The sequence below is a fragment of the Pygoscelis adeliae genome, unplaced genomic scaffold (assembly GCF_000699105.1).
Source record: "Pygoscelis adeliae isolate BGI_AS28 unplaced genomic scaffold, ASM69910v1 Scaffold114, whole genome shotgun sequence".
Classification (NCBI taxonomy): Eukaryota; Metazoa; Chordata; class Aves; order Sphenisciformes; family Spheniscidae; genus Pygoscelis; species Pygoscelis adeliae.
Window position 1 is genome coordinate 2,554,683 of NW_008824587.1, and position 15,922 is coordinate 2,570,604.

A 15,922-nucleotide genomic window follows, 5' to 3' on the forward strand; every position below is an offset into this window, starting at 1 on the left:
TTCCTGCGCCCTGTGTCCCGTGAACAGCTGTACCGAAAAGATGCCGAGAATCCTTGCGAGGCTCCAAGGAAAAGATATTAACCCAGGAGGGGAGCAGCAGCGATACAATAAAAAGTCATAATAAAAGAGAGAAGCCACTGAGTGGATTAGCAGCCCAAACGCTGCTTGGCTTTTGGTCTCCTTTCCTCCAGCTTTTCTGCGCCGCGCGACGATCTGCTCAAATTCCTCCACCCCAGAGAAGCTCCGCTCCCGAATTTCAGACAGATCTCCTGGAGGTGTCCATGCTGCAAAGCCTGAGGGCACGGCTGAGAAACTTAACTGCACTTAACTCCACCCGAGTGCACAGGAGGGCACTTAAGCACGCATAGCAGGCGTTAGACGCTGCATCACACAAGCTCCCTGATGCCTGTGCTCCGCTAGAGCAGGGCCACCCGCTCCAGGTATGCCCTCGCGGGGAAATCAAAGGCAGATTTGAAGCTTGGTGTGCATTTCTCAGGTACAGCAAAGGTAGCAGGATACATCCCACTGTTTTAAAAACCCCTGGTACCTGCCACTTACCAGTTGTTCCCTACTTTGTGCCAGCGCGGAGCAGAGGATGTTTTTTCCCTGCCGGACTGGGAAAAGCAGCACTGACCCAGACTCGGTGTGGGGGCAGCGGGATGCAGAGGTGGGGTGTCCCTATGGGGAGCAAGCAAACCCACAGTCCTCACCCACTGTGCACCCAGATCTGACACCCAGCACAAGGCATACAAGGACAACATTCCCCTTCGCTCCTTTAGAAACACTCGGGGCGATATCGGGGGCACAGAGCATCTGCCGCTGGGAGCCGCCGGCTGCATCAAGAATTTCGCTGTTGGGAAGAGACGGGAGCGAAGGGGGCGGCTGCGGCGGCGGCAGCAGCTGTTCCCTGCCTGCAGCCCTCCCGGCCACGCAGGGCATTTAAATTTTAAAGCACGCTCACCACGGCTGTTTTCTCCACCATCGCCGTCCAGCTCGCAGAGACCCTGTCCCCGGGAGTCGCTGGCCCGTGAGGCACCCATGGGTTCGCTGGTGGCCAAGCTTCTTCTGCCCACCATCAGCACCTTGGTCTTCCTCCCCACCATCAGCATCGCGGCCAAGCGGCGCTTCCACATGGAAGCCATGGTCTACTTCTTCACCATGTTCTTCGTGGCGGTAAGATGTCCCCGTCCCCCCCCACCGCGTGTTTCATCCCCCTGAATGCCCCCTGCATCGGATCTCCACTGAGAACGGTAGCTGGATCTCACCCAACAGCAGCAAGCGTGACCCCAGAATATCCATTTTCAGTTATTTCCCACCATGTGCGGTGCCGAGTAGCTGATTCTTCAGTTTAGGATGTCCTAAGGGGTGGCCTTACATAGATTTAATGGTGTTTTATGGTTGTGAGGTTAGGGAGAGGGTCTGGGTGCAAAGCGACTTGATTGATTCGCAATGTTTTGGAGCCGGTTTTTCTCTTTGTTTTACAGCTGGTAAGTGGCCATGCTGAATTTGAGGTTTAAATTGTATCCAGAGTCTCTTGCTATGCTTCTGTTGTTTTAGCCAAAAGCACGTATTCGAATTATTGATTTTGCAATTGCTAACTGGTGATGGGAGAAATGCTGGACTCAGGGGAGTTTCTGCACTGGGAAAGGAAAGGCTAAAACATGCTGCTGAGCTCTCAAGAAAAATAACTATTAACCCTCCACCCTGGTAGAGTGGTTTGAAAACATGTGTTTCACCAGGCTCAGAATCACCCTGCCTTCCCTCGCGTGGGACTAACGAGTGGAGAAAGTCAGTTGTCTGTACATACACAAAATAATTCATATTCCTGCTCCTGGCAGTAGGCTGCCCTGCGCTTTGTATCACTGCTAAGTGCCTCCGTACACTGGAAAAAAATCTCCTATTTAACCTCATGGCAATGCTCTACTAAAGAATATGAAGGAAATAGCCCAGCAACCCAACCGATATTGCATTTACCTCTCTCCCCACCCACCTCAAGGCATCTCATGAGGGTTGTCACATCCCTTGCACAAAGACAGAGAAACTGAGGCAGGGAGTAGATGAAGGACCTTCCCGGTGTGAAAAGCTCTTCCACAACAGCGCTGAGGGTAAAGCAGGGCTCTGAACCAGGCCAATCTCTTATTCCTAAGGATCCACCATTTAAGCCTCCAATTAAAGCACAATGCAGGGGGAGAAACTCTGCCAGTTCCATAAAAACTACAGGACTAGTTAATAAAAACGTCCCAACCGAGCCCCCCCCCAGCTCCCCGGGGAAGCCAGACATCTACAATTTCATTCTGCACCGGTTTTGTGTCTGCTCCACCTCCCCGAGAAGTCAATAGGAAAATTGGCACGTGTTTCAACGGGAGGTGGAACAGGTCCTCGCCGAAGAGATTGAAGAGGCAAAATATCTGTGCGTGGGGAAGGGAAGGCAGCTGCCAGCATGGTCGGGGGGGTAGGAAGGGCAGCAGCTGCTGCTGTTGCCTTTCTTGTAGCATCCCATTCCTCCTCCCCCAGGAGAACCTCATCAGAGCAGTGAAAGCATATGTCCATCGCAGACAAGTGCTGCGACGCCGGCCAGAAACACGCTCTTTGTCTTCCACCCTTTCTTCCCCCCGTCTCCGGACTCCTCAAACCCAATCTCAAGCAGAGAAAAGAATTACGGCCGTGGTGCAATCTTTTCTAGAAACCGCAGCGAGCCAAAGGACTTGCAGCAATTCCCATTATAAATAATATCAGCATCCCCGCTGGGCCATGACAGCGGGGATTGTTCCAAGGGCGTCCTGCCAAGCGGTGGAGGGACTTCTTCAGAAACAGCGAAGCACGCTGGTGCTACCACTAGAAAACTCGCAGGGCTGAGTGCTCGGAGGAAAAGGCAAGCGCCAGGCAAACACTGGGAGCATTCCTCTGATTACACTGGAAAATTTCTTTTGGCTTGGTTTGCATCTATGTTGCATGACAATGGGTTTTTTGCAAATAACTTAATCAACGAGCTAATAGGCAGGAACCAGCGGCTTTTAAGGGAATGCACTAATGAGTGAATTCCCCAGTATTCAGATTCTGGCCATATAAACTCTAGTTAGCCTGGACAGTGACCTGGCATCTATACACATTTCATCAGGACACTCATTTTGAATTGTTTTACAATAATCTTTCGCAATCAGAACCATAACCTCAGAGTCCTCCTTCTGCTGGAGAGGACGTCCAGGCACCGCCTGGGGCTCGGCTCGAAGCAGCTTGGTCATCAGATTGCATATTCTGGCACAGACCAAGAGGCAAACGAAAGCTCGTCCGCAGATAATTTGTACTAAGAGAGAAGAATGCTGATTCTCAGGCGATTTGCAATTGGGAAGGGCGACATTATATCTCAGATATATTTGTTACTGCATATCAGTGACCCTGGTGCATACGAGACTGTCCTGTTCCTGGCTGGCCATCCTCTCGACAGCCATGAAAAGGCTGTTTCAAACCAACTGATAAAAACAGAAGTATTTTATTTTACCGTAGCGGTCTGTGGGTAGAGAACTAGCTTTCTTAATGCCTTTTTTTTTTTTTTTTTTAATAGATTTACCATGCATGTGATGGCCCTGGCTTATCAGTGCTGTGCTTCATGCGCTACGATATCCTGGAGTACTTCAGCATCTACGGAACAGCTCTGTCCATCTGGGTGTCCCTGATGGGTAAGCACTGGTCTCTCGTGGTTTCTACAGAGCACCAGCGTTTGCAGGTCGGGCAGGATTTGTCGGCATCGCTGGTGGGACGGTTAGTGGGTACGGTCCCCAGAAATGCTGTTGCCTTTGAGCTCCCATCTGCAAGCTCCCAACTCCCAGACTGTCTTTTGTGGAAGTCAGCCTGTGCTATGGTTTAATCCATTTTTATATCATTCATGCCTTGGAAAGCCATTGCACTCGGAGGGGTCCAGACACACATGAAAACTGTCCTGAGTGGTGGCTGGGGAAGTTTTGCTCCTGGAGATAAACAGAGCTCTGGTGCCGGGTGTTTGTGTTAGTCGGGTGTTCCTCTGCCTTCACCAGCTCTTATGCATGTCCTCACAACAGCAGAATTATTTATTTCAAATTGGCAAGTAACACATGCAGCCTTGTGCTTTAGTTCAAGGCAGGACAGTACTATGAGATGACTTACTTTGAAACCTCATATCAGGGAATCTCCCATTTCTCCTCATTTTCCCCGTACTGAGCCCATCAGCTTGTCCTGTCCTGACTTGGGGACATTAAGAAATGCAGAATCTGCCACTTCCCTTGGTAGCATGCAAATCGAAGTGGTTTAGTCAAAACAAATATGTCTTCCTAGTTTATCAAAAGCCTAGTCTGGGCTGACAGGAAATATTAGATGTGCTTAGAAAAAAGCAGAAATGTATTTCACTTCCTTTTTATTAAAAATACTGACCCTTGCCCTATTAGTTTTTCTTTTCCCACATTCCCTTCACTCTCTTTTTCTCTCATTTTGTTCCTCATTTGCCACGAAACAAGGTGTAATAGAAATGAAAAAAAATATGACAGAACTAAAAATGGACAAAAACTTCAAACCTATTATTTTCCCATTTTGTCAACGTGTTTTTTGGAAGGACATGAGTATTTCTGACAGGAGAAGAGAGTAGGGTAAGGAGAGAGATGAGGGGACAGTCACTTTCCAACAGCAAAGGCTTTGCTCAACAGATTTGACCATCTCTAGCAGCCGCACACCCAGTCCCGGCTCCAGCCAGGCAGGGTCCCCAGCCCTCCTGGCACTGAGCTGGGGTCACCATGCTGATGCACAGCCCCAAAACTCTCACAGGACTTTCCCCTCTGCCCCTCAGGGCTCCAGGGATGGTGCAGGACCTCTGGCCGGGATGGGGGGCTCCTGCAGCCCCTGAGCCCAGCAGGAGCCATGGGGCAGCACCCCCTCCGCCGGGCACAGGTCCATCCCTCCTCCCTTCACTGCCGAGTGCACAGACAGCAGCATCCCCCTTCCAGGGCATGCGACGGGATAAATCTTCCATGCAGGGAAAAATGAGTGGGGGAAACATTAACCTTAGAAACGGCTCTGTTCCCCCAAGGTGCGAGTCCCAAGGTGGGCTCCCACACTGTCCATGACACTTCAGTGCTCTCTCTGCTCAGCTAGAAAAGGCAATGAGGCAAATCATCTCTAAAGGGCATTTTCAGTAGATAACAGCAGTGTCAGGGTAGGTCAGAGCCGATCCAGACACTTTGGCTCCCTGCAGCAAAATTCAACTTGATTGCTTCATTACTGCATTCAAAAACCTTGCAAAAAAAATACAAATCCCGGACTACGATGTTTAAAATATTGACCCGCAGGGAAACAACAGAGATTAAAATGCGGACATTATCCCTTAGCCAAACTCCCTATAAAACCACGATCCAAGGACATGGAAGGTGTGGTGACTGAAGCCCAGGGAAGCCTCTCGCTGTGGCTTGTAAAGCCCGAGCGCACATGTGCGGACACAGACCCTCGGGCACGCTTCCCGGAATGCAAATCCAGGACAGCCATAACACAGCTGTGCGAGCTGGAAAAGCATGGAGCCCACTGGGATCCATAACTTTTATCAGTTATTACCCCATTCTGTGCTAAACAAAAGCCTCTAATAATTTACTCACACTGGCGACTTCCAGCTTGCAAACCTCAGGCAGGTGCCGGCACGGCCAGGCAGCCCGGTCCCCATCGCACCAGCAAGCGCGGTCCTGCTGGAGGGGGGTGATGGAGGCTGCATCGGGGTGAGCCGGCACGTTTGGGAGGGTTGGAGATGTGGGATGAACCCAAGAGCCGATGGCAGGCTCGCTGGGTGCAAGCGTCTTTGCAATCACCTCCGACTTCTGGATCGAGGCAGGAAAGGGGAATCCGGGTGGGATATCTCCTTTAACTTCCACATGCAACACTGAGTGTAAGACCTCTAAAATCGGCTCCGATGCCTCGGGATGGTTTGTTTTGCCCCATTGTGCCTCAGTTTCCCCAGCTGTGAGGCATAGGAAGGGCAAACCAGACCTGGATGCAATGCTGAGGGTCCTCCGGGGCAGGCGAGACAGACCCCAGTAAGGCTTTAGGGGAGCAGCCGAGGAAGGGGGTGGGTGAGCTAACGCTCCCTGTGCTCGGTGCCTTGCAGCCCTGGCAGAGTTCGATGAGCCGAAGAGATCGACCTTCATCATGTTTGGCGTCCTCACCATCGCCGTGAGGATCTACCACGACCGCTGGGGCTACGGCGTCTACTCGGGACCCATCGGGACGGCCGTCCTGGTGATAACCGTGAAATGGGTACGTAGGGAAGGGCACCGCACCGGGGCTTTGCAGGATGCTCGTGGCGGGGAAGGGGCTGAGCCCTGCACAGAGGGGTCCAACCTGCGCCAGCAGTTTCCTCCTCGAGGTCCAGCTCTCGCAGCACAGGTCATCACGGTGATTAAACAGCACTTCTCCTTCAAACCGAGCAGAAAGCAAGCAGACAGTAAGCAGCCTTTGTGATAAACGCCAGATTCGATCAGTCTGAGCAATCTACCACATCTCCTGTCCCTGCATTTCTAATCAGGAGGAACATATTTATGGAGTTTTTACAGCTACTCAGAGGCAGAGGGCTCTGGTAAACTGCCCCGGAGCCGGTGAAGATGTGCATAAAACACGGTGATAAAGCGGGAAGGAATCTGCCTGTAGTCTGCCTGAATCTGGCTGGCAGCTCCTGGGACAGTCGGGCACCGTGCCGCAGTGTGTCCCGCACACAGCAGATGCTGTGGACCTGGGTGGGAACAGGGGTGGCAGAGCCATTGGCAGGAGCGGGCGTGGCCATACAAGGGAAAGGAGAAGGATTCAGTGATGGGGTAAAAATTGCAGGAAGACACTGCCAAGTGTTATGGAAATACAGTGCTGCAAGTCCCAGCTACAGACCGTCACTAAGCTCCGTCTACTGCCCGGCCGGCAGCTAAAAGCAAGTGGCCACGATGGGGAGGGGATGGGCAAGGAGGGGACCGAGGCACGGGACCAGCCTGCGTCCCCCAGCCTGTGGATGGTATGCTGGGATCCGCTCTCCCAGAGACTGGGTTGGAGAGGGCACATGCTTCCTGAGCTGGGTTTGGGGCTGAATATTAAGAAAACAGCATTATGGTCAGGAATGAAGCAGGAGGACCCCTTGCAGCACGCAGGCAGAGGTGCTTCCCACATGCAGGCAGACCCCGCAGCCTGGGGGAGCCGGTCTGCGGGCTTTGCGTGGTTTTATTTCAGCATTCATGGGATCTTTCGGATGCAGAGCAGCCAGCTAAGTCCAGGTGAACACACTTGGTGTGCTCTCTCTTTCCTTCCAGCTACAAAAGATGAAAGAGAAGAAAGGGCTCTATCCAGACAAGAGCGTCTACACCCAACAGATCGGTCCCGGCTTCTGTTTTGGGGCATTAGCACTGATGCTGCGGTTCTTCTTTGAGGTACCTGTTCGCACACTCAATCACCCTGACTTTACAAGGTGTAAAGGACGTTACCAAGATAGGAGACCTCCCCCTTCACACCGCTGGGCTGCGTCCAGCCTTGGACAAAATCCAGCTCAGGTGCGGGTCTCTGGGGTTGGCGTGCTGGGGTCTGGCAGCAGGGACGCGGGTCCCTCCCTGCTTGTCCCCATCCCCTGGCCCGTGAACTGCAGTGTGGGCAGGGACAGATGTGACAGCGAGTCACACGCAGGGTGATGCTCGTTCTCTTTCCCCCCCATTAGGTGAGTTGCAAGGTCATGGACCACACTTTCTTCAGCCATGCACGGTCCTCAAAATGGTTTTGTCAAACGCGAGCGGGGTTTTTTTGGAAACTGGGCACGGGTGACTTAAGGACACCTCGCGGAGCCACGGCAGGGACTGGATACGACCCAGGCGTGGCTGGATGCGAAGCTGGCTCACGCCAAAGAAAAGACTCTCAGTTGACTCCCAGGGGCACTCAATCTCGTGTTTATAACCTTTTGCTCTCGCCGCTGGCCAGTGCGCCCGTCCTGCGCAAAAGGGTCCGTCTGTCCCGTGCGGGGAAGGCGATAACCCCCCGACACAGCTGCCGGTCACGCCTGCGCTCAGCCCCGCCGTTACGGCTGCTCTGTGCATTGGGAGCTGCTAGATACAACCTCACAGTCATCCCCAAGGATTATTTTTCAAAGCATTTAGTAATTGCAAATTCTAGCAGAACATAAAAATGTCACTTAGCAGAAACTGCCTCCCCCCGCGCCCCGGCCTCGCCGCCGCGTCCTTTGCGGGGTAATGAAACACTTCATTCAAGAATTGGGAAATGTGCAAATTGGAATGTGTTAAATCCACTTTGCTTTTTTTTTTTTTTTTTAAGGCTGGAAATCCTTTCTTCTCTGACAGCAAAAAGAGGCAGAAGGCTCAGGAATTTTTTTTATTCCTTTCCTTTTGGCTACTTGTAGGAACCTAATGTTTTGCACCTAACACAGAGCCCCCCGGCACTGCTGCTCCCGCAGCCCCCCCAGGTCTCCCTAACGCCCTTCCCCCTTGCAGGAGTGGGATTACACCTATGTGCACAGCTTCTACCACTGCGCCTTGGCCATGGCCTTCGTGCTGCTGCTGCCCAAGGAGAACAAGAAGGCCGGGAACGCCGGGACCCCCGCCAGGCTGGACTGCTCCACGCTCTGCTGCTGCGTCTGAGCCGCCCGGGCGAGTGGGCCACTTGCTTTTCTGCTCCTGGGGCGACGGAGGGGTGCAGCCAAAAGCAAAATGCCTGCCCGCTGCATTTTCCTCTGGGACACCAGCATCTTTTCCCAGCAGCTCTGTGCACGCCCCGGGCTTTTGTTCCCCGGAGTCTTCGCCTTCCCACCATCAGCCCTAGCAGAGCTTGTGCTTGCAGTTTGCTACATACCCGTACTTCGCCCTGGAGAAGCACTTCTCTGGGCTGCAACCCTCAGGAGACCCTTGCACTCTCGGGCCATGTCACTGCCCGGGCTGTCACCTGCACCAGCCCAGGAGGACCCAAGTTGTTCCCTCCATGGGAGTTTGCCCAGCCTGAGCACACAGGGCTTCGTTTGTAACGCCCAATTAACAGAACCTGTATTTTTGTGAGATATTTACTATTTTATTTATGCATTCTCTTGATGTAAATAATATATACTAACAAAAGACTTTGCAAGTGTGCAATGCTGGTGTTTCCTAAGCAGTGCAAGAAACTTTCCAGCTCAGCTCCGCTCAGTCGAGGGCAACTGCCAGCCCCAAAGCGGAGCCCTGGGCACGGCCACCCCCTCCCCTGCCCATAGCCCCCCCCTCCCGCCGCCTCCCCGGCCTGGAGGGAGCTGCAACATTGGGCACTTTGTCCTTGCAGATCTGCCCAGGCAGCGCAGGCAGCAGGTGCTCTTGCAGAGAGCCTCATTAGTATGGAAAGTACATGGAAAATTAGAGGCAGAGAAAAGAAGCTCCTGGAGGGAGGGGGAGGGCTGTAAGCCTATAACATCTCCTCTAACAGACTATTTACTATAGCAGAAGTGTATGATTTATTTAGACTGTCTGGGAAAAATGCCAGGACTATATGTCATGGACAATTAGAGCAGTATTGATATACAGTGATGTCCACAGAAAGCCCACATTAAGCCTGGGTTCCTCTGGAAGTGAAATCCACCCCGGTCATTCATCAGAGCAACTTCCTGCAACAGGGCAACAACCAAAACTGAATGAGCTTCCAACAAAAATATAAATGAATTATGAACCCCCGAGCATCCAAGAGTCACTGGCAAGCGGTGGCACAGCTGATGCAGCTGCACGCAGAGGCAGCGCTAGCAAAGAGTGTTCAAAGGGTTCACCAGCACCTAAACCAACACTGCACACCAGCTCTTTCTGAGCATCCAGCCCCCAGGATGTTTTGCAAGATGCTCTGAGGGTTTGCGTGCAACACCTTCCCCATTGCTTGCACGCTACTGGAGTACTTTGCCACGCGAGGACTGCTCAGGGCATCCCCAAAAAACAGTCCCAAGTGCTTCGACTCCTAATTCAGAGCTGAGTGCAAGAAAGCACCCTGGCACAATATGCAAGAGCCATCTCCGAGGGAGTGCAGCCGCTTCCCAAGGGAAGCCAGGGCCATGCTGGCTCTCACTGAGCCACCCCGAGCACATCTCTGGGTGTGCATTACCCCACATGCAAACACTCAACGCTGATCCTCCCCAGGAGCCTGACCAGCAGTGCCAGCAGCCTCCGTGCCTCCGCATACCCTTTGCTGCTTGCTGCAGCCACTGATGAGAGGCACACACCCCCCCCCCCGGCCCCCCACCCACTTTTTGGACTTTTCGGCCCCCCCGGGGCCGCTCCGGTGACGTGCATAACCCCGCAGCAAGCCCTGGCAGCTCACGGGCAGCGTGGGCATGGGGAGAGCCTTGTGTGGGTAAAGCACTGGAAGGAGAGGCGCTGGGTAACTGCAATGCCTTACCGTGGCTGAGCAGGAGGGAAAGAAGGTTGGCAAACCCCATGCAAATGAGGAGGGCATGTTAGTTAAGGCCCAGCTGAGTAAATGAAAGCTCCTGCTCCCACCTGCCGTGCATCCAGGTGTTACACCAAAAAAAAACCACCCCAAAAGTGTATTACGTACAATAAAATCCCACGCAAGGTTACTTTTTTCCCCTCTCCCCGCTGCTGCCCCAGGGCGCTGCTCCGACTGTGCAAACCATCCATCCCTTTGCACCCAGTGTGGGACCAGCACCCACCCTCGGGGACGAAACGCAGCCGGGCACGTCCGCAGGGTCCCTGCCGCGGCATCAGCCCCTCGCCAGCGGCAGGAGCCGCTGCGGCAGGACCAGGCACCCCGACACCCAGGAGGAAGGTGCACGGGCTGAATTCACTATCGCTGGGGCAGGATATCCCCTGCAATACAAATGCAGGGAAATATTATAAACATTTACAGCAATGTAGACAAAACAGTCTCTTGTAACCTTTTAGCGCTGCCGAGAGCTTTGCCTGTAAGAGCTCTTGAGCCCCTGCCAAAAATTCTTGCTGTTTTCATAAGAGTAGGTGTTTTCGTCTAAGGTGCAGTCTGAGTGCTGTGACCTTTGTCATGTCTGCTACTGAAATTTCCTGCTTCTCTGTTATTCTCTTCTTTGGTAAGACGATATGAAACCCAAAACTTTTATTGCCCCTTTTAAAGCGTCTTTATAGCTCCCCGTCTACTTCATATACTGTCTTATTCTCAAACGCTGGGATATTACTTATGGGATCCGGGCTTGATGCTGCAAAAGGCATTTGGGTTTCACGAAGCCTAAACCGCCCGGGTTTTTTTTAAGATCAGCTGGGGGGGGAAGAAAAGAAGAAATAAAAAAGGAAAAAAGGAATGAGAGGCTCCCTCCTGCACTGGCTTTCCGCTCCGGAGGCATCGGCATCTGCTACCAGCGCAGCGGCAGAGAGCAGCAACCAGGGCGGGCAGGAGCCTGCCAGCCTCCCTCCTGCTCCGCGATGCCTCCCCAGGCACAAAATCCCATTTGCTTTGAGTCTAGGCCGCAGCGGCAGCGTGGGGTGCCCGCTGGCCCCGTGGGGACGGCATCACACGTCCTCTCTTCCCACGCCTCCATCCCCTGCCGGTTCTGCCCCGGAGCCAGCGGCTCAGATGTGGTCGGATACGCCAGCACGGGCTGAGTCAGCCGGTGCTGAATCTGGTGTGCAGCAGCTGGGGCACATCTGCCCCAGAGCTGGTGCTGGGGGAGGCCAGCCCAGCTCGGGGGGCTCCCATGCACCCCATTTCCCTGCTCGGTTTCGGCGTCGGGACAGACCACATGAAGGACGCGTGTCCGCAGGCGAGGGCCGATGCAAAGCCACAACAGCCGGGCGCCAGTGCCGAGGCTTCGTGCTCCCGTCCCACCCCTCGGGCTGCAGGGTATCGCCTCCATCACATGCAGGGACCGAGGCGGCAGGGATCCCCCGGGACCTCGCTCGCCTCTGCACGCTCCCCAGCGTCCCCACTGCAGGAGGATTGGGGAACTGGTGTGCCGGCGGGGAGACGGCTGGCTCAAGGCTTCAGCCCCGCAGCAGGGGATCTTGCAGCAGGCACGGGGGCCAGTGGGCAGCGACGGGGCTTTGGGGCGGCGTGGTCGAACCATCCCTTCCAGGTGACACACGTTCCCCCGCGCTCACTTACGGCAGGGCCGGGACAAGAGGGGAATTAGGACCTACTCCTGCTCAAGGGGAGGCTTCCAGAGATGTCTAGTCGGGCTCGGTGCCAGCTAATCTTCCAGGCAAACTTTATCCAGATCCCTTTGGCTGCAGAAAGTGAAAAACTAGCCAGGCCAAAACATAAAAGCCTGGTTTCTGCTGCCAGCTGTATGGGGCACTCCAGAAAACGCCTTATCACCATGTGATTTTGAAAGACCGCTTCAGGTTTTTTTCCACACGCTGCTCTTCCCTCCTCACCCTCGCACCGCCATTCCTCCGTGCACGTTCAAGTGGTGAGCCAGCCTGGCCAGCCCTGCCGGGTTAACTCGCAGACCGTGGGGCCAAGGGTTTCCTTCTAACCACTTCTATGCCCTTTAGGCTGCAACGATGCTATCCCACTTCAGGAAGTGCTGTTGCTCCAGCCTGAGGCAGATGCAGCTCATCGGGAGCGGTGATGGACAACCCGAAGAGGTGCATCCACCAGGACTTCCAGGGAAGTCCTGCCTCCTCCCAGGGAGGACCAAAGGAACCTGATTCCCCTGGAAATTCAAGTGTGGTGATTTTTTTATGCAGGTAGAGGCAGGAGCTCTGTGGGGAGCCTGAGGGAGAGGTCTTGCCCTGGGCTCCTCCATCACCCTCCGGTTCTGATGTGCAGGGGATGTCTGTGCCCTGTAACAGGGATACACCAGGTCTGCAGGGGCAAAGGGAAGTCGTCCCCCCAGCCCTGGGACATGGTACAGATGCACTATGAGAAAGCAGCTCCATCCGTCAGCCTGGAAAAAAGGGGAGATGGAGCAGCAGAAGCACCTATCTGGGACCACTTGGTATCTCTCAGCTTCACTCCAGCTATCCCGGCTCCAATGCATATCTTTTTTGGGTGCACATTGAAGGTCTCCTGTGCTTCAGAGGAGTCCGGGGGCACCCAGGAAGAGCAGGGTGGGATTTGCCGTGGCTGGTGCTGCTCTGCAAGAAACAACACCTTTCTGCAGCAGCGCAGGATGGAGTTAGAGCAGCTGCAGCTGCGAGGGTCAGCAAAGTGGTACCTCCTGCGTGAGTGCAAAGCAGCTTAACCCAGCGCCAGCAAGAGAAAAAAACATTGATGCATCAGGGTTTTGCTTAAAACAACGCCATGCAACGTCCCGGCAGGTTTCTCTCCTCCTCCTCCCCTTTCCTTTCAGCCTTTCAGCGAGATTTCCAACCAAACTTTCCAGCCCGGTTGGTGCAGGCAGGGCAGCCCCATCCCAGCACCGCTCAGCAGCCTCTGGCAGCAACGGGATATTTTCGAGGTGCGGGGGAGCTCGGCTGCGGCGCCGCAGACAGGCTGAGCCGCTCAGCTCCCGGGGGGGTCGGGCAGGGACCCCCTCGCACACTCGCAGGTGTCCGCTCCCCCCCCGGCAGCACCGGAGACGGACACAGATGGTGGACTCAACCCAAGCGACCAAACCCGAGCGCCGAGTCCCCGACCCGGGGAAGGGCAGATGCAAAGCAGCCGGGCTCGCTCGGCTCTTGCGGGGATGCTTTCACAGCTGCAAAAACCCGCTCCAGGTCCAGGTTCGGTGTCTCCAGCCTCCCTGCTCCTCCAGCAGAGCGGTCCCAGGGAGCGGCGGTCCAAGGTTTTTGGTTTAGGCCAATCTCCCAGAAATTCTGTCATCATGCAGTGCATCACGCACACTCCCAGATCCGCATTACACAGAGGATGGCCCCGGTCCAGCGCCTCTTAAAGTCAGTGGAAAAACCCTCCCTCGCTACGATGGGAGCTGGCTCGGGCCGTATACGATCTGACAGATACCAGGGAGCGAGAGAAGTTGTTTTAATCTGGGAATATCTTGTGGCCCCGAAGCTGCTTCTGGAGACGGACAGGGCAGCGTGTCCGCAGAGCGGGTGCTGCTAAGAAAAGTTCCCAACCTCGCGACAGCCTTTCAATGAGCATTTAACGGACCGTCGTTATCTGATCCATGTGCTCCGAATGCAAGGGAACCGCTCAGGTTTCCAACTGCACACATCATCTGATGCTCATAAAATGAGCTGATGTGTCTGGAAGCCCCAGACCCAAAGAAACATTATTTCAACGGGGCAAAAAGTCAATAATGCTTTAAAAAACACCCGCATGGACAGACAGGGATGGGTGGCTGCTCCCCCCTGCTTACCTGTGGTTTTCCAGCAAAGCAAATGTTCACTGATAAAACTCACAATCTCCTTATAAAGGCAGGATCTGTTTTGCCTGTAAAAGGGAAGGTTTGGGGGAAGTTTTACATGAGCCTCTCCTCTCTTTCTATGCCTTTATTTGCATTTTCGTTTTCACAGTAGTTGAGCTAATCTGAATGGAGCAGGAGCGAGGGTCCAGGTTATAACCAAAGTATCAGGTAGCACCTTCACATCTGGAAGGGATTTTGACACAAGTTCTCCCAGACTGTTACAGACAGTTTAAAAGCAAAATCTGATAAATAGCAAATGTTTAACAAGTCAATAGGAAGCTGCATTTGCGAGAACATGTGGCTCTAACCGGTCTAGCACCGCCACATTGCCAAGGCCCTTCAAACGCATACGCACACGTACCTGCAGCACGCGGAGAGGGTTTGCTGTGGCTCTGCCTGGACCTGGTCTCAGTTACAGAGGGAAGGATTAAAGACAGATGTGTCTTTGTATGTCCAGACCTGTCCAAGAGCCCTCTTCAAAGCCCAAGCAGGTCCCGAGCCTCCCTGCTTTAGTGGTAAGGGGCTTGCTTCTCCTTCCCAGCCTAAACCGAGTTCTCTTCATTTTCTGTATGCCCCCAGCCTCGCGTTTAAGGTGGGAAGAGGATAAAGGGAGCCGAATGGCTCAGGGAAGCGCCACAGAGCCCATCCCCGCAAGCCTGCTGGCACGCCAGGCATGCTGCCCCTGCCACAGGAGTTTTGGGGGCTGCACTGGCCAGTGAGGACCCACTCGGGTCATTACACAGAGGGTCAGAGGCACACAGGGTCTCACTCCAATTTTGCACAGGTTGGGGTCCATCAGAGCCCCAACCCAAAAGCCAGAGGTGGTTCCACCTTTGAAAAACCTTTGCAATCCCTTGAGAGCCGCAGCCTCCTCGGGGCAGAGGCCGCCGGCCACCCGGGCAATGCCCTCCTGAGGAAAAGTGCCACTGCCAGCAAAACATCCCGGCACAAAAGCTCTTGCAGTGTTGCAACCCTGCATGGTTTGGGGAGACTTCATACCAATGAACAAACGACTACCCAAAATGTGGAAAGAGGCATTAAAATAGAGAGAATTATGCAAGGACTGGGGAGCGGAGGGGGAGACAGAGGAATAAGAAGTGACCAGGAAAACCACCAGAAACCCTCCGGGATGCCTGCCTATATTTAAAGATAATGTGTCCAGCCATCTTGCCAAGTCCCACTCATTTGGAGCTGGGCTTATGTTTTGGATTAATTTTAAGGCAGTTCCTAAAGCATCTCACTCGCACAAAGAAGAATTTTTGCCTCCTTGGCCAAGGTGACCTTTTAAAAAATCTCACTCACTATTTTTCAACCTCTCACTCATTTAAAATTGTCATCGCCTGGGAGCTGTGGGGCACTCAGCGCAGACAATTCTTTTTCTGGTGCTCACCAGCCCCACAGCCCCGGAGCATCCTGGAGCGGGGTGGCAGGGGGGGCATTTCCCTGCAAGTCAGGACCCTTCCCCTCTCCTGTGAGCATCAGCCGACCAAGCGCTGAGAGCAATCGCCCCTTCTGGATACGTGAGCCTCTCCAGGCACCCCACCATGGGCTGGTTGAAACTCTCCCGCAGAAACTAGTCTTCCACAGAAAGTCAGATTATTTTTTTTAAACTAAAATATTGTGTGGACG

The 15,922-nt window shown here is 53.9% G+C and overlaps 1 protein-coding gene across 1 annotated transcript; it reads left to right on the forward strand.

Annotated features, from left to right (window-relative positions):
* Positions 1 to 1,015: 1,015 nt before the first annotated feature.
* TMEM8C (transmembrane protein 8C) lies at positions 1,016 to 8,641 on the forward strand. The gene is made up of 5 exons (XM_009322052.1): positions 1,016 to 1,173; positions 3,563 to 3,677; positions 6,116 to 6,264; positions 7,299 to 7,415; positions 8,481 to 8,641. The coding sequence occupies exons 1-5, from the start codon at positions 1,039 to 1,041 to the stop codon at positions 8,625 to 8,627; spliced, it is 663 nt and encodes a 220-aa protein (XP_009320327.1). The 5' UTR covers positions 1,016 to 1,038; the 3' UTR covers positions 8,628 to 8,641.
* The last annotated feature ends 7,281 nt before the right edge of the window (positions 8,642 to 15,922 follow it).